The 13,914-nt window shown below is 56.1% G+C and overlaps 1 protein-coding gene across 7 annotated transcripts in view; it reads left to right on the forward strand.

The window, feature by feature from the left end:
• Positions 1-1,644: 1,644 nt before the first annotated feature.
• LOC116937492 (glutamate receptor 4-like) overlaps positions 1,645-13,914 on the forward strand; it is a 35,107-nt gene continuing 22,837 nt past the window's right edge. Inside the window, exons 1-4 of one of the 7 annotated variants that reach the window (XM_076057721.1) lie at positions 3,445-3,869; positions 8,353-8,443; positions 10,181-10,318; positions 12,009-12,290. In XM_076057721.1, coding sequence (XP_075913836.1) covers positions 8,359-8,443; positions 10,181-10,318; positions 12,009-12,290 — 505 coding nt within the window. In that variant the 5' untranslated portion in view covers positions 3,445-3,869; positions 8,353-8,358. The other 6 variants (XR_012931305.1, XR_012931301.1, XR_012931300.1 and 3 more) reach the window with 6 other exon arrangements.

Raw genomic sequence — 13,914 nt, forward strand, 5'->3', positions numbered from 1 at the left:
GAGTTGGTCATGATGCTGGCACCTGGTCTGGAGTGATTGGAAGGCATGGGCCAGATCAGCTCAATAACAACGGTAGGAGGCTGCTAGATTTTTGTGCAGCCCATGGGCTTGTAATTACCAACACGCTGTTCCGGCATCGGCGCATCCACACAACATCATGGATGCATGCCGGGTCCACAAGAACATCTGCTGGACTACATAGTGACGGACCAGCGGATGCGAGCCCATGTCCTTGACACCAGGACCTACCGTGGAGCTGATCTGCCCACTAACCATCGACTAGTCATCTGTAAGATGCGCCTGCCATTCTTCCACTCCGGTGGTGGGTGTACACCCAGGACCCCATTCCAATCTAAAGTGGCCTGGTCTCATTTATCTGATGAAAGTTGCAAGCGAGAATTTCATCATCGCTTGCGGCTGGGATTGGCATCGTCCCCCTCTCCTCCTGATGTCGAGGGTAAATGGGCGAGGTTTAGGACTGTGACTCATGCAGCTGCATTGGCTGCTTTGGGTACGCGGTCCAGACCTCCCCAGAGACCCTGGCTGACAAAGGAGGTGTTCAGGATAGTTGAGAAAAAGGGACAGGCCCACTGTCATCGGCTACAGAATCCCACGTCAGAGAATGAGGAGGCTTACCGCAGCCTTCGCTCGGAGGTTCGGAGAGCCTTGAGGCGCTGCAAGGATGGATGGTGGACGCGGGTTGCAGAGGAGATGGAGTCTGCCTCAGTGGCCCGCGATCACAAATCTCTATTTAACTCCATCAAAAAAGTAACCTGCAGCACCACACCTATTACCATCATTAGGGGAAAAAACGGTGATCCAATCTCCGACCCCCAGGAACAGGTTTGCAGATTTGCTGAGCATTTCTGTGAGGTCCTGGGGGAGGGAAAATCCCTCAGCCAGGAAAACATCGTGGCACAAAGTGGGGATGACCCTGCTGAGGCTGCGGTGCCTCAAATATTGGAAGAAGTCACCCCCTGTGAGTGGCTGGCTGAGGTGCCATCTGTTGAGGAAGTACTGAAGGCGATCCGGAGTCTGAGACCAGGAAAGGCAGCGGGCAGAGATGATCTCCTAAGCGAAATACTGAAGGAGGGTGGCGTTTGTGCACAGACTGCCCTATATGACATCATAACAACAGTCTGGACCACTGGACGGGTTCCGCTGGATTGGAAGGATGCCCTGGTGGTCCCCCTCTTTAAGAAGGGGGACCGCACAGACTGTAACAACTACAGGGGCATCTCACTCCTCAGTGTGCCGGGAAAGGTACTGGCAAGGATTATTCAACATCGCCTTGCCAGGCATGCTGACGAGAGGCTTACGGAGCCCCAATGCGGTTTCAGGAAAGGGCGGTCCTGCACAGATGCCATATTTTCTGTCCGTCTGCTACAGCAGAGGTGTAGGGAATTCCAGCAAGACCTACATCTCTGCTTTATTGACCTGGTCAAGGCCTATGATACCATCAGTAGGCCTGGGCTCTGGGTTGTGTTTCGTGCTTTTGGAGTAACTGACCCTCTGCACACGATCATTAAGGACCTTCATGATGGTGAGCAGGCCCGGGTAAAACTACGTGGCCGGGAGTCAGAGCCATTCCCTGTACACCTTGGGGTGCGACAGGGATGTCCTCTGGCTCCCACATAATTTAACATCTATTTTGACCACGTAGTTCGTGAAGCCTTCAATAGCTGTACCGGGGGAATCTCCATTTGGTACAGATATAATGGGAGGCTGATCGATGCCCGGGTGCGGTCAAGGGATGGCTCCCTATTGCTCAACCACGTTATGTATGCTGATGATTTGGTAATAGCTGCTCATTCAGAGGAGGAGTTGGAGACGCTGCTACTGAGATTGGAGCGTGCCACTAAGAGGTGGGGCCTTACCATCAGCCCCACCAAAACTAAGCACCTGCCTGGGTATTTTGTACCATCGGACACTCCACCCCCACAAGTCCCAATCGGTGATGGGGTAGTTGTGGAGAGAGTGGAGAGTTTCCCATACCTGGGCAGTGTGCTTATGACCGGCTCCAGTTTAACAGCAGAGGTCTCACTCCGAATGGAACATCTTCGCCGGTTAGAAACATTTAAGCTGGCCTGTCTACGATCTATCCTGGGTGTAACCAGACTGGATTGTGTGAGGAGCTCACAAATCCTTGAAAGATCTGGGCAAGGTCCCATCGGTGAGCTCCTCCGGCGGGGAAGGCTGCGATGGCTGGGTCATGTAGCCCGTATGCCCAGCCACCGCATGCCGAAACAGCTTTTGTTCGGCCGGATTGAGGGGGCCAAATGGGCGCGGCACGGGCTAGAGAAGAGATGGAGTGATGTGGTACAGGAGGACGTGGAGCTGAGTGGACTTGCCGATGACCGATACCAGCGGTGTCAAGATCGGCCTCTGTGGAGGAGGCTCGTGAAGGATGCTACTGGGCACTTGGAGGCAGTCGCCCTCCAACAACAACGGAGGGCGGAGGAGCGACGCTCACAACAACGAGCGGAGCGCCGGGTGGCTAAAGCACAGCAGGTTGGCACAGTAGGGGGCACAGGTGGTGCATCAGCCAGTCATCTCAGTCAGTCGACCCGTGGCACCTGGGTCTGCCCCGTGACCTCCTGCCAGCGGGCGTTCGACACTTCACGTGGCCTCAGGGTGCACATAGCCTGGCACAAGCGTCGTGGTGACGTCACCGCCACTTTGTGGCGATTGGCGGTTGTTGTTGTTGTGTGTCAGTGTGTGTGTGTGTCTCAGTGTGTGTGTCAGTCTGTGTGTGTCTGTGTGTGTGTGTCAGTCTGTGTGTGTGTCAGTGTGTGTCAGTGTGTGTCTGTGTGTGTGTCAGTGTGTGTGTGTCAGTGTTCGTCTGTGTGTGTGTCAGTGTGTGTGTCTCTGTGTGTCTCTGTGTGTGTGTCAGTGTGTGTGTGTCAGTGTGTGTGTCTGTGTGTGTGTCTGTGTGTGTGTCAGTGTGTGTGTCTCAGTGTCAGTGTTCGTCTGTGTGTCAGTCTGTGTGTGTGTGTCTGTGTGTGTGTCTGTGTGTATGTCTGTGTGTGTGCGTGTGTGTGTGTCTCAGTGTCAGTGTGTGTGTCTCAGTGTGTGTGTGTAAGTGTGTGTGTAAGTGTGTGTGTCAGTCTGTGTGTGTGTCTGTGTGTGTGTCTGTGTGTGTGTGTCTGTGTGTGTGTCTGTCTGTGTGCGTGTGTGTGTGTCAGTCTGTGTGTGTGTGTCTGTGTGTGTGTGTCTGTGTGTGTGTCTGTGTGCGTGTGTGTGTGTCTCAGCGTCAGTGTGTGTGTCAGTGTGTGTGTCAGTGTGTGTGTCTCAGTGTGTGTGTGTCTAAGCGTCAGTGTGTGTGTCTCAGTGTTCATCTGTGCGTGTGTAAGTGTGTGTGTCAGTGTGTGTGTCTCAGTGTTCGTCTGTGTGTGTGTAAGTGTGTGTGTCAGTGTGTGTGTGTCTGTGTGTGTGTAAGTGTGTGTCTCAGTGTCAGTGTGTGTGTCTCAGTGTCAGTCTGTGTGTGTGTAAGTGTGTGTGTCAGTGTGTGTGTCTCAGTGTTCGTCTGTGTGTGTGTAAGTGTGTGTGTCAGTGTGTGTGTCTCAGTGTTCGTCTGTGTGTAAGTGTGTGTGTCAGTGTGTGTGTCTCAGTGTTCGTCTGTGTGTGTGTAAGTGTGTGTGTCAGTGTGTGTGTCTCAGTGTTCGTCTGTGTGTGGGTGTCAGTGTCAGTGTGTGTGTCTCAGTGTGTGTGTGTAAGTGTGTGTGTCAGTGTGTGTGTCTCAGTGTTCGTCTGTGTGTGGGTGTCAATGTCAGTGTGTGTGTCTCAGTGTCAGTCTGTGTGTGTCTCAGATTCATTTGCTGCCTCCTCGCAATCCTGAGACCACTCTCACAGTGTCTCCGCGAGTCTCCGTGAGTCTATGTGTGTTTCTGTGTGTCTCCCCGTGTCTCCCAGTGTCTCCCAGTGTCTCCCCCCGTGTGTCTCCCAGTGTCTCCGTGAGTCTATGTGAGTTTATGTCTGTCTCTGTGTGTCTCCCCGTGTCTCCCCGTGTCTCCCAAGTGTCTCACAGTGTCTCCCCGTGTCTCCCCCCGTGTGTCTCCCAGTGTCTCCCAGTGTCTCAGTGTCTCCCAGTGTCTCAGTGTCTCCCCGTGTCTCCCAGTGTCTCCCAGTGTCTCCCCCCGTGTGTCTCCCAGTGTCTCCGTGAGTCTCTGTGTGTCTCTGTGTGTCTCTGTGTGTCTCCCAGTGTCTCTGTGTGTCTCCCCGTGTCTCCCAAGTGTCTCCCAGTGTCTCCCAGTGTCTCCCAGTGTCTCCCCCCGTGTGTCTCCCAGTGTCTCCGTGAGTCTATGTGAGTCTATGTGTGTCTCTGTGTGTCTCCCCGTGTCTCCCCGTGTCTCCCAAGTGTCTCACAGTGTCTCCCAGTGTCTCCCCCCGTGTGTCTCCCAGTGTCTCCGTGAGTCTATGTGAGTTTATGTGTGTCTCTGTGTGTCTCCCAGTGTCTCTGTGTGTCTCCCAGTGTCTCCCAAGTGTCTCCCCGTGTCTCCCAGTGCCTCCCCCCGTGTGTCTCCCAGTGTCTCCGTGAGTCTCTGTGTGTCTCTGTGTGTCTCTATGTGTCTCTGTGTGTCTCCCCGTGTCTCCCCGTGTCTCCCAAGTGTCTCACAGTGTCTCCCAGTGTCTCCACCCGTGTGTCTCCCAGTGTCTCCGTGAGTCTCTGTGTGTCTCTGTGTGTCTCTATGTGTTTCTGTGTGTCTCTGTGTGTCTCCCAGTGTCTCCCAGGTGTCTCACAGTGTCTCCCAGTGTCTCCCCCCGTGTGTCTCCCAGTGTCTCCGTGAGTCTCTGTGTGTCTCTGTGTGTCTCCCAGTGTCTCTGTGTGTCTCCCAGTGTCTCCCAGGTGTCTCACAGTGTCTCCCAGTGTCTCCCAGTGTCTCTCCCCGTGTGTCTCCCAGTGTCTCCGTGAGTCTATGTGTGTTTCTGTGTGTCTCCCCGTGTCTCCCAGTGTCTCCCAGTGTCTCCCCCCGTGTGTCTCCCAGTGTCTCCGTGAGTCTCTGTGTGTCTCTGTGTGTCTCTGTGTGTCTCCCAGTGTCTCTGTGTGTCTCCCAGTGTCTCCCAAGTGTCTCACAGTGTCTCCCAGTGTCTCCCAGTGTCTCTCCCCGTGTGTCTCCCAGTGTCTCCGTGAGTCTATGTGTGTTTCTGTGTGTCTCCCCGTGTCTCCCCGTGTCTCCCAGTGTCTCCCAGTGTCTCCCCCCGTGTGTCTCCCAGTGTCTCCGTGAGTCTATGTGAGTTTATGTGTGACTCCCCGTGTCTCCCCCCGTGTCTCGCCGTGTCTCCAAATTCCTCCCTGTGTCTCTCCCCGTGTGTCACACAATGTCTCCCAGTGTCTCCGTGAGCCTCTGTGTGTCTCTCCGTGTCTCCCACTGTGTCTCCCCGTGTCTCCCTGTGTCTCACAGAGTCTCTGTGTGTCTCCCCGTGTCTCTCCCCGTGTCTCCCAGTGTCTCCCCGTGTCTCTCCCAGTGTCTCCACGTGTCTAACCCAGTTTGTCTCCCCGTGTCTCACAGAGTCTCTGTGTGTCTCCCCGTGTCTCTCCCCGTGTCTCTCCCCGTGTCTCCCAGTGTCTCCCCGTGTCTCTCCCAGTGTCTCCACGTGTCTAACCCAGTTTGTCTCCCCGTGTCTCACAGAGTCTCTGTGTGTCTCCCCGTGTCTCCCCGTGTGTCTCTCCGTGTGTCTCCGTGTCTCCCACTGTGTCTCCCCGTGTCCCCCAGTGTCTCCGTGAGTCTCTGCGTGTCTCCCCGTGTCTCCACGTATCTCTCCCCGTGTATCTCCCCGTGTCTCCCCGTGTCTCTCCCTGTGTGTCTCTCAGTGTCTCCGTGAGTCTCTGTATATCTCACAGTGTCTCCCAGTGTCTCCCAGTGTCTCTCAGTGTCTCCCCGTGTCTCCCTGTGTCTCCGTGAGTCTCTGTGTATCTCCCAGTGTCTCCCCGTGTCTCCCGGTGTCTCCCCGTGAGTCTCTGTGTGTCTACCGGTATCTCCCGGTGTCTCTCAGTGTCTCCCCGTGTGTATCCCCGTGTCTCTCAGTGTCTCCCCGTGTCTCCCTGTGTCTCCGTGAGTCTTTGTGTATCTCCCAGTGTCTCCCCGTGTCTCCCCTTGTCTCCCCGTGTCTCTAAGTGTCTCTGTGAGTCTCCCAGTGTCTCTCAATGCCTCCCCCCGTGTGTCTCTCAGTGTCTCCCAATGTCTCCCTGAGTGTCTTCCCGTGTCTCCCCCGTGTCTCCCAGTGTCTCCCCGTGTCTCCCTGTGTCTCCCCCGTGTCTCTCAGTGTCTCCCCGTGTGTATCCCCGTGTCTCTCAGTGTCTCCCCGTGTCTCCCTGTGTCTCCGCGAGTCTCTGTGTCTCTCCCAGTGTCTCCCCGTGTCTCCCGGTGTCTCCCCGTGAGTCTCTGTGTGTCTACCGGTATCTCCCGGTGTCTCTCAGTGTCTCCCAGTGTGTACCCCCGTGTCTCTCAGTGTCTCCCCGTGTCTCCCTGTGTCTCCGTGAGTATCTGTGTGTCTCCCCGTGTCTCCCTGTGCCTCTCCGTGAGTCTCTGTGTGTCTCCCGGTGTCTTTCCCAGTGTCTCCCCGTGTCTCCATGAGTCTCTGTGTATCTCCCAATGTCTTTCGGTGTCTCTCCCAGTGTCTCCCCGTGTCTCCTCGTGTGTCTCTCCGTGTCTCCCGCGTGTCTCCTCGTGTGTCTCCCGGTGTCTCTCAGTATCTCCCCGTGTCTCCCTGTGTCTCCGTGAGTCTCTGTGTCTCTCCCAGTGTCTCCCCGTGTCTCCCGGTGTCTCCCTGTGTGTCTCCCCGTGTCTTAGTAGAACATGGCGTGGCTCTCTGCTCGTCTTCCCCGCGTGTCTCTCTGTGTGTGTCTCAGTAGAACATGGCGTGTCTCTCTGTGTGTGTCTTAGTAGAACATGGCGTGTCTCTCTGTGTGTGTCTCACTGTGTGTCTCTGTGTGTGTCTCACTGTGTGTCACTGTGTCTCTCTGTGTGTCTCTCTGTGTGTGTCTTAGTAGAACATGGCGTGTCTCTCTGCTCGTCTTCCCCACGTGTCTCTCTGTGTGTCTCTCTGTGTGTCTCACTGTGTCTCTGTGTGTCTCACTGTGTGTGTCTCAGTAGAACATGGCGTGTCTCTCTGCTCGTCTTCCCCACGTGTCTCTCTGTGTGTCTCTCTGTGTGTCTCACTGTGTCTCTGTGTGTCTCACTGTGTGTGTCTCAGTAGAACATGGCGTGTCTCTCTGCTCGTCTTCCCCGCGTGTCTCTGTGTGTCTTAGTAGAACATGGCGTGTCTCTCTGCTCGTCTTCCCCGCGTGTATCTCTGTGTGTGTCTCACTGTGTGTCTCACTGTGTCTCACTGTGTGTGTCTTAGTAGAACATGGCGTGTCTCTCTGTGTGTGTCTCACTGTGTGTGTCTGTGTGTGTGTCTCAGTAGAACATGGCGTGTCTCTCTGCTCGTCTTCCCCACGTGTCTCTCTGTGTGTGTCTCAGTAGAACATGGCGTGTCTCTCTGTGTGTGTCTCACTGTGTGTGTCTGTGTGTGTGTCTCAGTAGAACATGGCGTGTCTCTCTGCTCGTCTTCCCCACGTGTCTCTCTGTGTGTGTCTCAGTAGAACATGGCGTGTCTCTCTGCTCGTCTTCCCCACGTGTCTCTCTGTGTGTGTCTCAGTAGAACATGGCGTGTCTCTCTGCTCGTCTTCCCCGCGTGTATCTCTGTGTGTGTCTCACTGTGTGTCTCACTGTGTGTGTCTTAGTAGAACATGGCGTGTCTCTCTGCTCGTCTTCCCCGCGTGTATCTCTGTGTGTGTCTCACTGTGTGTGTCTCTGTGTGTGTCTCTGTGTGTGTCTCACTGTGTGTCTCTCTGTGTGTGTCTCAGTAGAGCATGGCGTGTCTCTCTGCTCGTCTTCCCCACGTGTCTCTCTGTGTGTCTCACTGTGTCTCTGTGTGTCTCACTGTGTGTGTCTCTGTGTGTGTCTCACTGTGTCTCAGAACGACATGGCGTGTCTCTCTGCTCGTCTTCCCCGCGTGTCTCTCTGTGTGTCTCACTGTGTCTCTCTGTGTGTCTCACTGTGTGTGTCTGTGTGTCTCAGTAGAGCATGGCGTGTCTCTCTGTGTGTCTCACTGTGTGTGTCTGTGTGTGTGTCTCAGAACGACATGGCGTGTCTCTCTGCTCGTCTTCCCAGCGTGTCTCTCTGTGTGTCTCACTGTGTCTCTCTGTGTGTCTCACTGTGTGTCTCACTGTGTGTGTCTGTGTGTCTCAGTAGAGCATGGCGTGTCTCTCTGTGTGTCTCACTGTGTGTGTCTGTGTGTGTGTCTTAGTAGAACATGGCGTGTCTCTCTGTGTGTGTCTCACTGTGTGTGTCTGTGTGTGTGTCTTAGTAGAACATGGCGTGTCTCTCTGCTCGTCTTCCCCGCGTGTCTCTCTGCGTGCTGCTGTTGCTGAACGCGGCTCAAGCACAGATCTACGCCGGTACCACGTGACGGGGTGGTGGTGGTGATGGGGTGATGGTGATGGGGTGATGGGGGTGATGGTGATGGTGTGATGGGGTGATGGTGATGGGGTGATGGGGGTGATGGTGATGGGGTGATGGTGTGATGGGGTGATGGTGATGGGGTGATGGGGGTGATGGGGGTGATGGGGGTGATGGTGATGGGGTGATGGTGATGGGGTGATGGTGGTGGGGTGATGGTGGTGGGGTGATGGAGTGGTGGTGCTGATGGGGTGGTGGTGATGGGGTGATGGAGTGATGGGGTGATGTGGGTGGTGGGGGGTGGTGCTGATGGGGGTGATGGAAGTGATGGGGTGATGATGGTGATGATGGTGATGGGGTGATGGAGTGATGGAGTGATGGAGTGATGGGGTGATGGAGTGATGGGGTGATGGAGTGATGGAGTGATGGGGTGATGGGGTGATGGAGTGATGGAGTGATGGCGTGATGGGGTGATGGAGTGATGGGGGTGATGGAGTGATGGGGGTGATGGAGTGATGGGGGTGATGGAGTGATGGAGTGATGGGGTGATGGAGTGATGGGGTGATGGGGTGATGGAGTGATGGGGTGATGGGGTGATGGAGTGATGGGGTGATGGAGTGATGGAGTGATGGAGTGATGGGGTGATGGAGTGATGGGGTGATGGAGTGATGGGGTGATGGAGTGATGGAGTGATGGAGTGATGGGGTGATGGAGTGATGGAGTGATGGGGTGATGGAGTGATGGGGTGATGGAGTGATGGAGTGATGGAGGTGATGGGGTGATGGGGGTGATGGTAATGGAGTGATGGGGTGATGGAGTGATGGTGATGGGGTGATGGAGTGATGGAGTGATGGAGTGATGGAGGTGATGGGGTGATGGGGGTGATGGTAATGGAGTGATGGGGGTGATGGGGTGATGGTGATGGGGTGATGGAGTGATGGAGTGATGGAGTGATGGGGTGATGGGGTGATGGAGTGATGGAGTGATGGGGTGATGGAGTGATGGAGTGATGGGGTGATGGAGTGATGGAGTGATGGAGTGATGGGGTGATGGAGTGATGGAGTGATGGGGTGATGGAGTGATGGAGTGATGGAGTGATGGAGGTGATGGGGTGATGGGGGTGATGGTAATGGAGTGATGGGGGTGATGGGGTGATGGTGATGGGGTGATGGAGTGATGGAGTGATGGGGTGATGGGGTGATGGAGTGATGGAGTGATGGGGTGATGGAGTGATGGGGGTGATGGGGTGATGGAGTGATGGGGTGATGGAGTGATGGAGTGATGGAGTGATGGAGGTGATGGGGTGATGGGGGTGATGGTAATGGAGTGATGGGGGTGATGGGGTGATGGAGTGATGGGGTGATGGTGATGGGGTGATGGTGATGGGGTGATGGAGTGATGGAGTGATGGGGTGATGGTGATGGGGTGATGGGGTGATGGTGATGGGGTGATGGGGTGATGGAGTGATGGGGTGATGGAGTGATGGTGATGGGGTGATGGTGATGGGGTGATGGTGATGGGGGTGATGGTGATGGGGGTGATGGGGTGATGGTCGTGATGATGGTGATGGTGATGTCAATGGTGGCACTGATGATGCTCAAACCCCCCTCACCCCCCCCCTTCCCCCCTGCCCCCCCTGCCCCCCCTTCCCCCCCTGCCCCCCCTGCCCCCCCCTGCCCCCCCTGCCCCCCTGCCCCCCCCTTCCCCCCTGCCCCCCCTGCCCCCCCCCGCCCCAGGCTCCATGCTGCTGCTGAACGCGTCTGGCCAGGAGTCTGGGGCCTTCGCCGTGGGTGTCGCCGCCCTGGGGGGCGACTTCCGGGCCAGCGACAGCAGCGCGGGGGCTGGGGGGTCGGCGTTTACTCTCGTGCAGTCACGTGGGTCACACACAGTCACGTGGGTGTCACGTGGGTCACACACAGTCACGTGGGTCACACAGTCACGTGGGTCACACACAGTCACGTGGGTGTCACGTGGGTCACACACAGTCACGTGGGTCACACAGTCACGTGGGTCACACACAGTCACGTGGGTGTCACGTGGGTCACACACAGTCACGTGGGTCACACAGTCACGTGGGTCACACACAGTCACGTGGGTGTCACGTGGGTCACACACAGTCACGTGGGTCACACAGTCACGTGGGTCACACACAGTCACGTGGGTGTCACGTGGGTCACACACAGTCACGTGGGTCACACAGTCACGTGGGTCACACACAGTCACGTGGGTGTCACGTGGGTCACACACAGTCACGTGGGTCACACAGTCACGTGGGTCACACACAGTCACGTGGGTGTCACGTGGGTCACACACAGTCACGTGGGTCACACAGTCACGTGGGTCACACACAGTCACGTGGGTGTCACGTGGGTCACACACAGTCACGTGGGTCACACAGTCACGTGGGTCACACACAGTCACGTGGGTCACACACAGTCACACAGTCACGTGGGTCACACACAGTCACGTGGGTCACACAGTCACGTGGGTCACACAGTCACGTGGGTCACACACAGTCACACAGTCACGTGGGTCACACACAGTCACGTGGGTCACACAGTCACGTGGGTCACACAGTCACACACACAGTCACGTGGGTCACACACAGTCACGTGGGTCACACACAGTCACGTGGGTCACACTCACACAGTCACGTGGGTCACACACACACAGTCACGTGGGTCACACACAGTCACGTGGGTCACACTCACACAGTCACGTGGGTCACACACAGTCACGTGGGTCACACTCACACAGTCACGTGGGTCACACACAGTCACGTGGGTCACACTCACACAGTCACGTGGGTCACACACAGTCACGTGGGTCACACTCACACAGTCACGTGGGTCACACTCACACAGTCACGTGGGTCACACTCACACAGTCACGTGGGTCACACTCACACAGTCACGTGGGTCACACTCACACAGTCACGTGGGTCACACTCACACAGTCACGTGGTGGTGGTGTTGCCGTGGAGACCTCAGGCGACGGTTAACTCGGAGCCATCACTCCCCTAAAACCTCACCCCCCCACCACCCGTGCCCCCCCCACCCGTGACACACCTCAACCCGTGCCCCCTCAACCCGTGCCCCCCCCACCCGTGCCACCACCCACCCGTGCCACCCCTCCACCCGTGCCACCACCCACCCGTGCTACCCCCCACCCGTGACACACTTCAACCCGTGCCCCCTCCACCCATGCCACCCCTCAACCCGTACCACCCTCAACCCGTACCACCCTCAACCCATGCCCCCCACCCGTGCCCCCCTCCACCCGCGCCACCCCTCAACCCGTGCCCCCCCCATCAACCCGTGCCACCCCTCCACCCGTGCCACCCTCAACCCATGCCCCCACCACCCGTGCCACCACCCACCCGTGCCACCCCTCCACCCGTGCCACCCCTCAACCCGTGCCACCCCTCAACCCGTGCCACCCCTCCACCCGTGCCACCCCTCCACCCGTGCCCCCCCCCACCCGTGCCACCCCTCAACCCGTGCCACCCCTCCACCCGTGCCACCCCTCATCAACCCGTGCCACCCACCTCCTCCTCCCCCCCAGTGTGCGAGCAGCTATCCCAGGGCGTCTTCTCCCTGACGGCACAGACGAGCGGCCCAGCTCAGACCCAGACGCTGCTCAGCTTCTGCCGCCGCCTGGCGCTGCCCTGCCTGCTCGTGTCCCCCCCCTCGGCCCCCCGCAACGAGGGGGGGCACGGGGAGGAGGAGGAGGTCGGAGTGGGGGGCCCAGTGACCCCCCTCTCGCTCGCTCCTGACCCCGGCCCCGCCCTGGCTGACCTCGTGTCCTACTACGGCTGGAAGGACTTCGTCTACTTACACGACGGGGGTACACGTGGCTCTGTGTGTAGTCTGTGTGTAGTGTGTGTGTGTAGTGTGTGTGTAGTGTGTGTGTGTAGTGTGTGTAGTGTGTGTGTGTAGTGTGTGTGTGTAGTGTGTGTGTGTCCTACTACGGCTGGAAGGACTTCGTCTACTTACACGACGGGGGTACACGTGGCTCTGTGTGTAGTGTGTGTGTAGTGTGTGTGTCTGTGTGTAGTGTGTGTGTAGTGTGTGTAGTGTGTGTGTGTCCTACTACGGCTGGAAGGACTTCGTCTACTTACACGACGGGGGTAGTGTGTGTGTGTAGTGTGTGTGTAGTGTGTGTAGTGTGTGTGTGTAGTGTGTGTGTAGTGTGTGTGTGTAGTGTGTGTGTAGTGTGTGTAGTGTGTAGTGTGTGTGTAGTGTGTGTGTAGTCTGTGTGTAGTGTGTGTAGTGTGTGTAGTGTGTGTAGTGTGTGTGTGTAGTGTGTGTGTGTAGTGTGTGTGTGTAGTGTGTGTGTGTAGTGTGTGTGTCCTACTACGGCTGGAAGGACTTCGTCTACTTACACGACGGGGGTAGTGTGTGTGTGTGTGTCTAGTCTGTGTGTAGTCTGTGTGTGTGTAGTGCGTGTAGTGTAGTGTGTGGTGTGTGTGTGTGTGTAGTGTGTGTGTAGTCTGTGTGTAGTGTGTGTGTAGTGTGTGTGTAGTGTGTGTAGTGTAGTGTGTGGTGTGTGTGTGTGTAGTGTGTGTGTAGTGTAGTGTGTGTGTGGTGTGTGTGTAGTGTGTGTGTAGTGTGTGTGTGTAGTGTGTGTGTAGTGTGTGTAGTGTGTGTGTAGTGTGTGTGTAGTGTGTGTGTGTAGTGTGTGTAGTGTGTGTAGTGTGTAGTCTGTGTGTAGTGTGTGTGTGTGTAGTGTGTGTGTAGTGTGTGTGTAGTGTGTGTGTGTAGTGTGTGTGTGTAGTGTGTGTGTAGTCTGTGTGTAGTGTGTGTGTGTGTAGTGTGTGTAGTGTGTGTAGTGTGTGTGTAGTGTGTGTGTGTAGTGTGTGTAGTCTGTGTGTAGTCTGTGTGTGTGTAGTCTGTGTGTAGTGTGTGTGTAGTGTGTCTGTGTGTAGTCTGTGTGTAGTGTGTGTGTAGTGTGTGTAGTGTGTGTGTAGTGTGTGTGTGTAGTGTGTGTGTAGTGTGTGTGTGTAGTCTGTGTGTAGTCTGTGTGTAGTGTGTGTAGTGTGTAGTGTGTGTGTGGTGTGTGTGTAGTGTGTGTGTGTAGTGTGTGTGTAGTGTGTGTGTGTAGTGTGTGTGTGTAGTGTGTGTGTGTAGTGTGTGTGTAGTGTGTGTGTGTAGTGTGTAGTCTGTGTGTAGTGTGTGTGTAGTGTGTGTGTGTGTAGTGTGTGTGTAGTGTGTGTAGTGTGTGTGTGTGTAGTGTGTGTGTAGTGTGTGTAGTGTGTGTGTAGTGTGTGTGTAGTGTGTGTAGTGTGTAGTGTGTGTGTGTGGTGTGTGTGTGTAGTGTGTGTGTCCTACTACGGCTGGAAGGACTTCGTCTACTTACACGACGGGGGTAGTGTGTGTGTGTGTGTCTAGTCTGTGTGTAGTCTGTGTGTGTGTAGTCTGTGTGTAGTGTGTGTGTGTAGTGTAGTGTGTGTGTAGTGCGTGTAGTGTAG

The sequence above is a fragment of the Petromyzon marinus genome, chromosome 84, assembly GCF_048934315.1.
Source record: "Petromyzon marinus isolate PM22_M1 ecotype Great Lakes invasive population chromosome 84, UKy_Petmar_22M1.pri1.0, whole genome shotgun sequence".
In the NCBI taxonomy this organism is placed as follows: domain Eukaryota; kingdom Metazoa; phylum Chordata; class Hyperoartia; order Petromyzontiformes; family Petromyzontidae; genus Petromyzon; species Petromyzon marinus.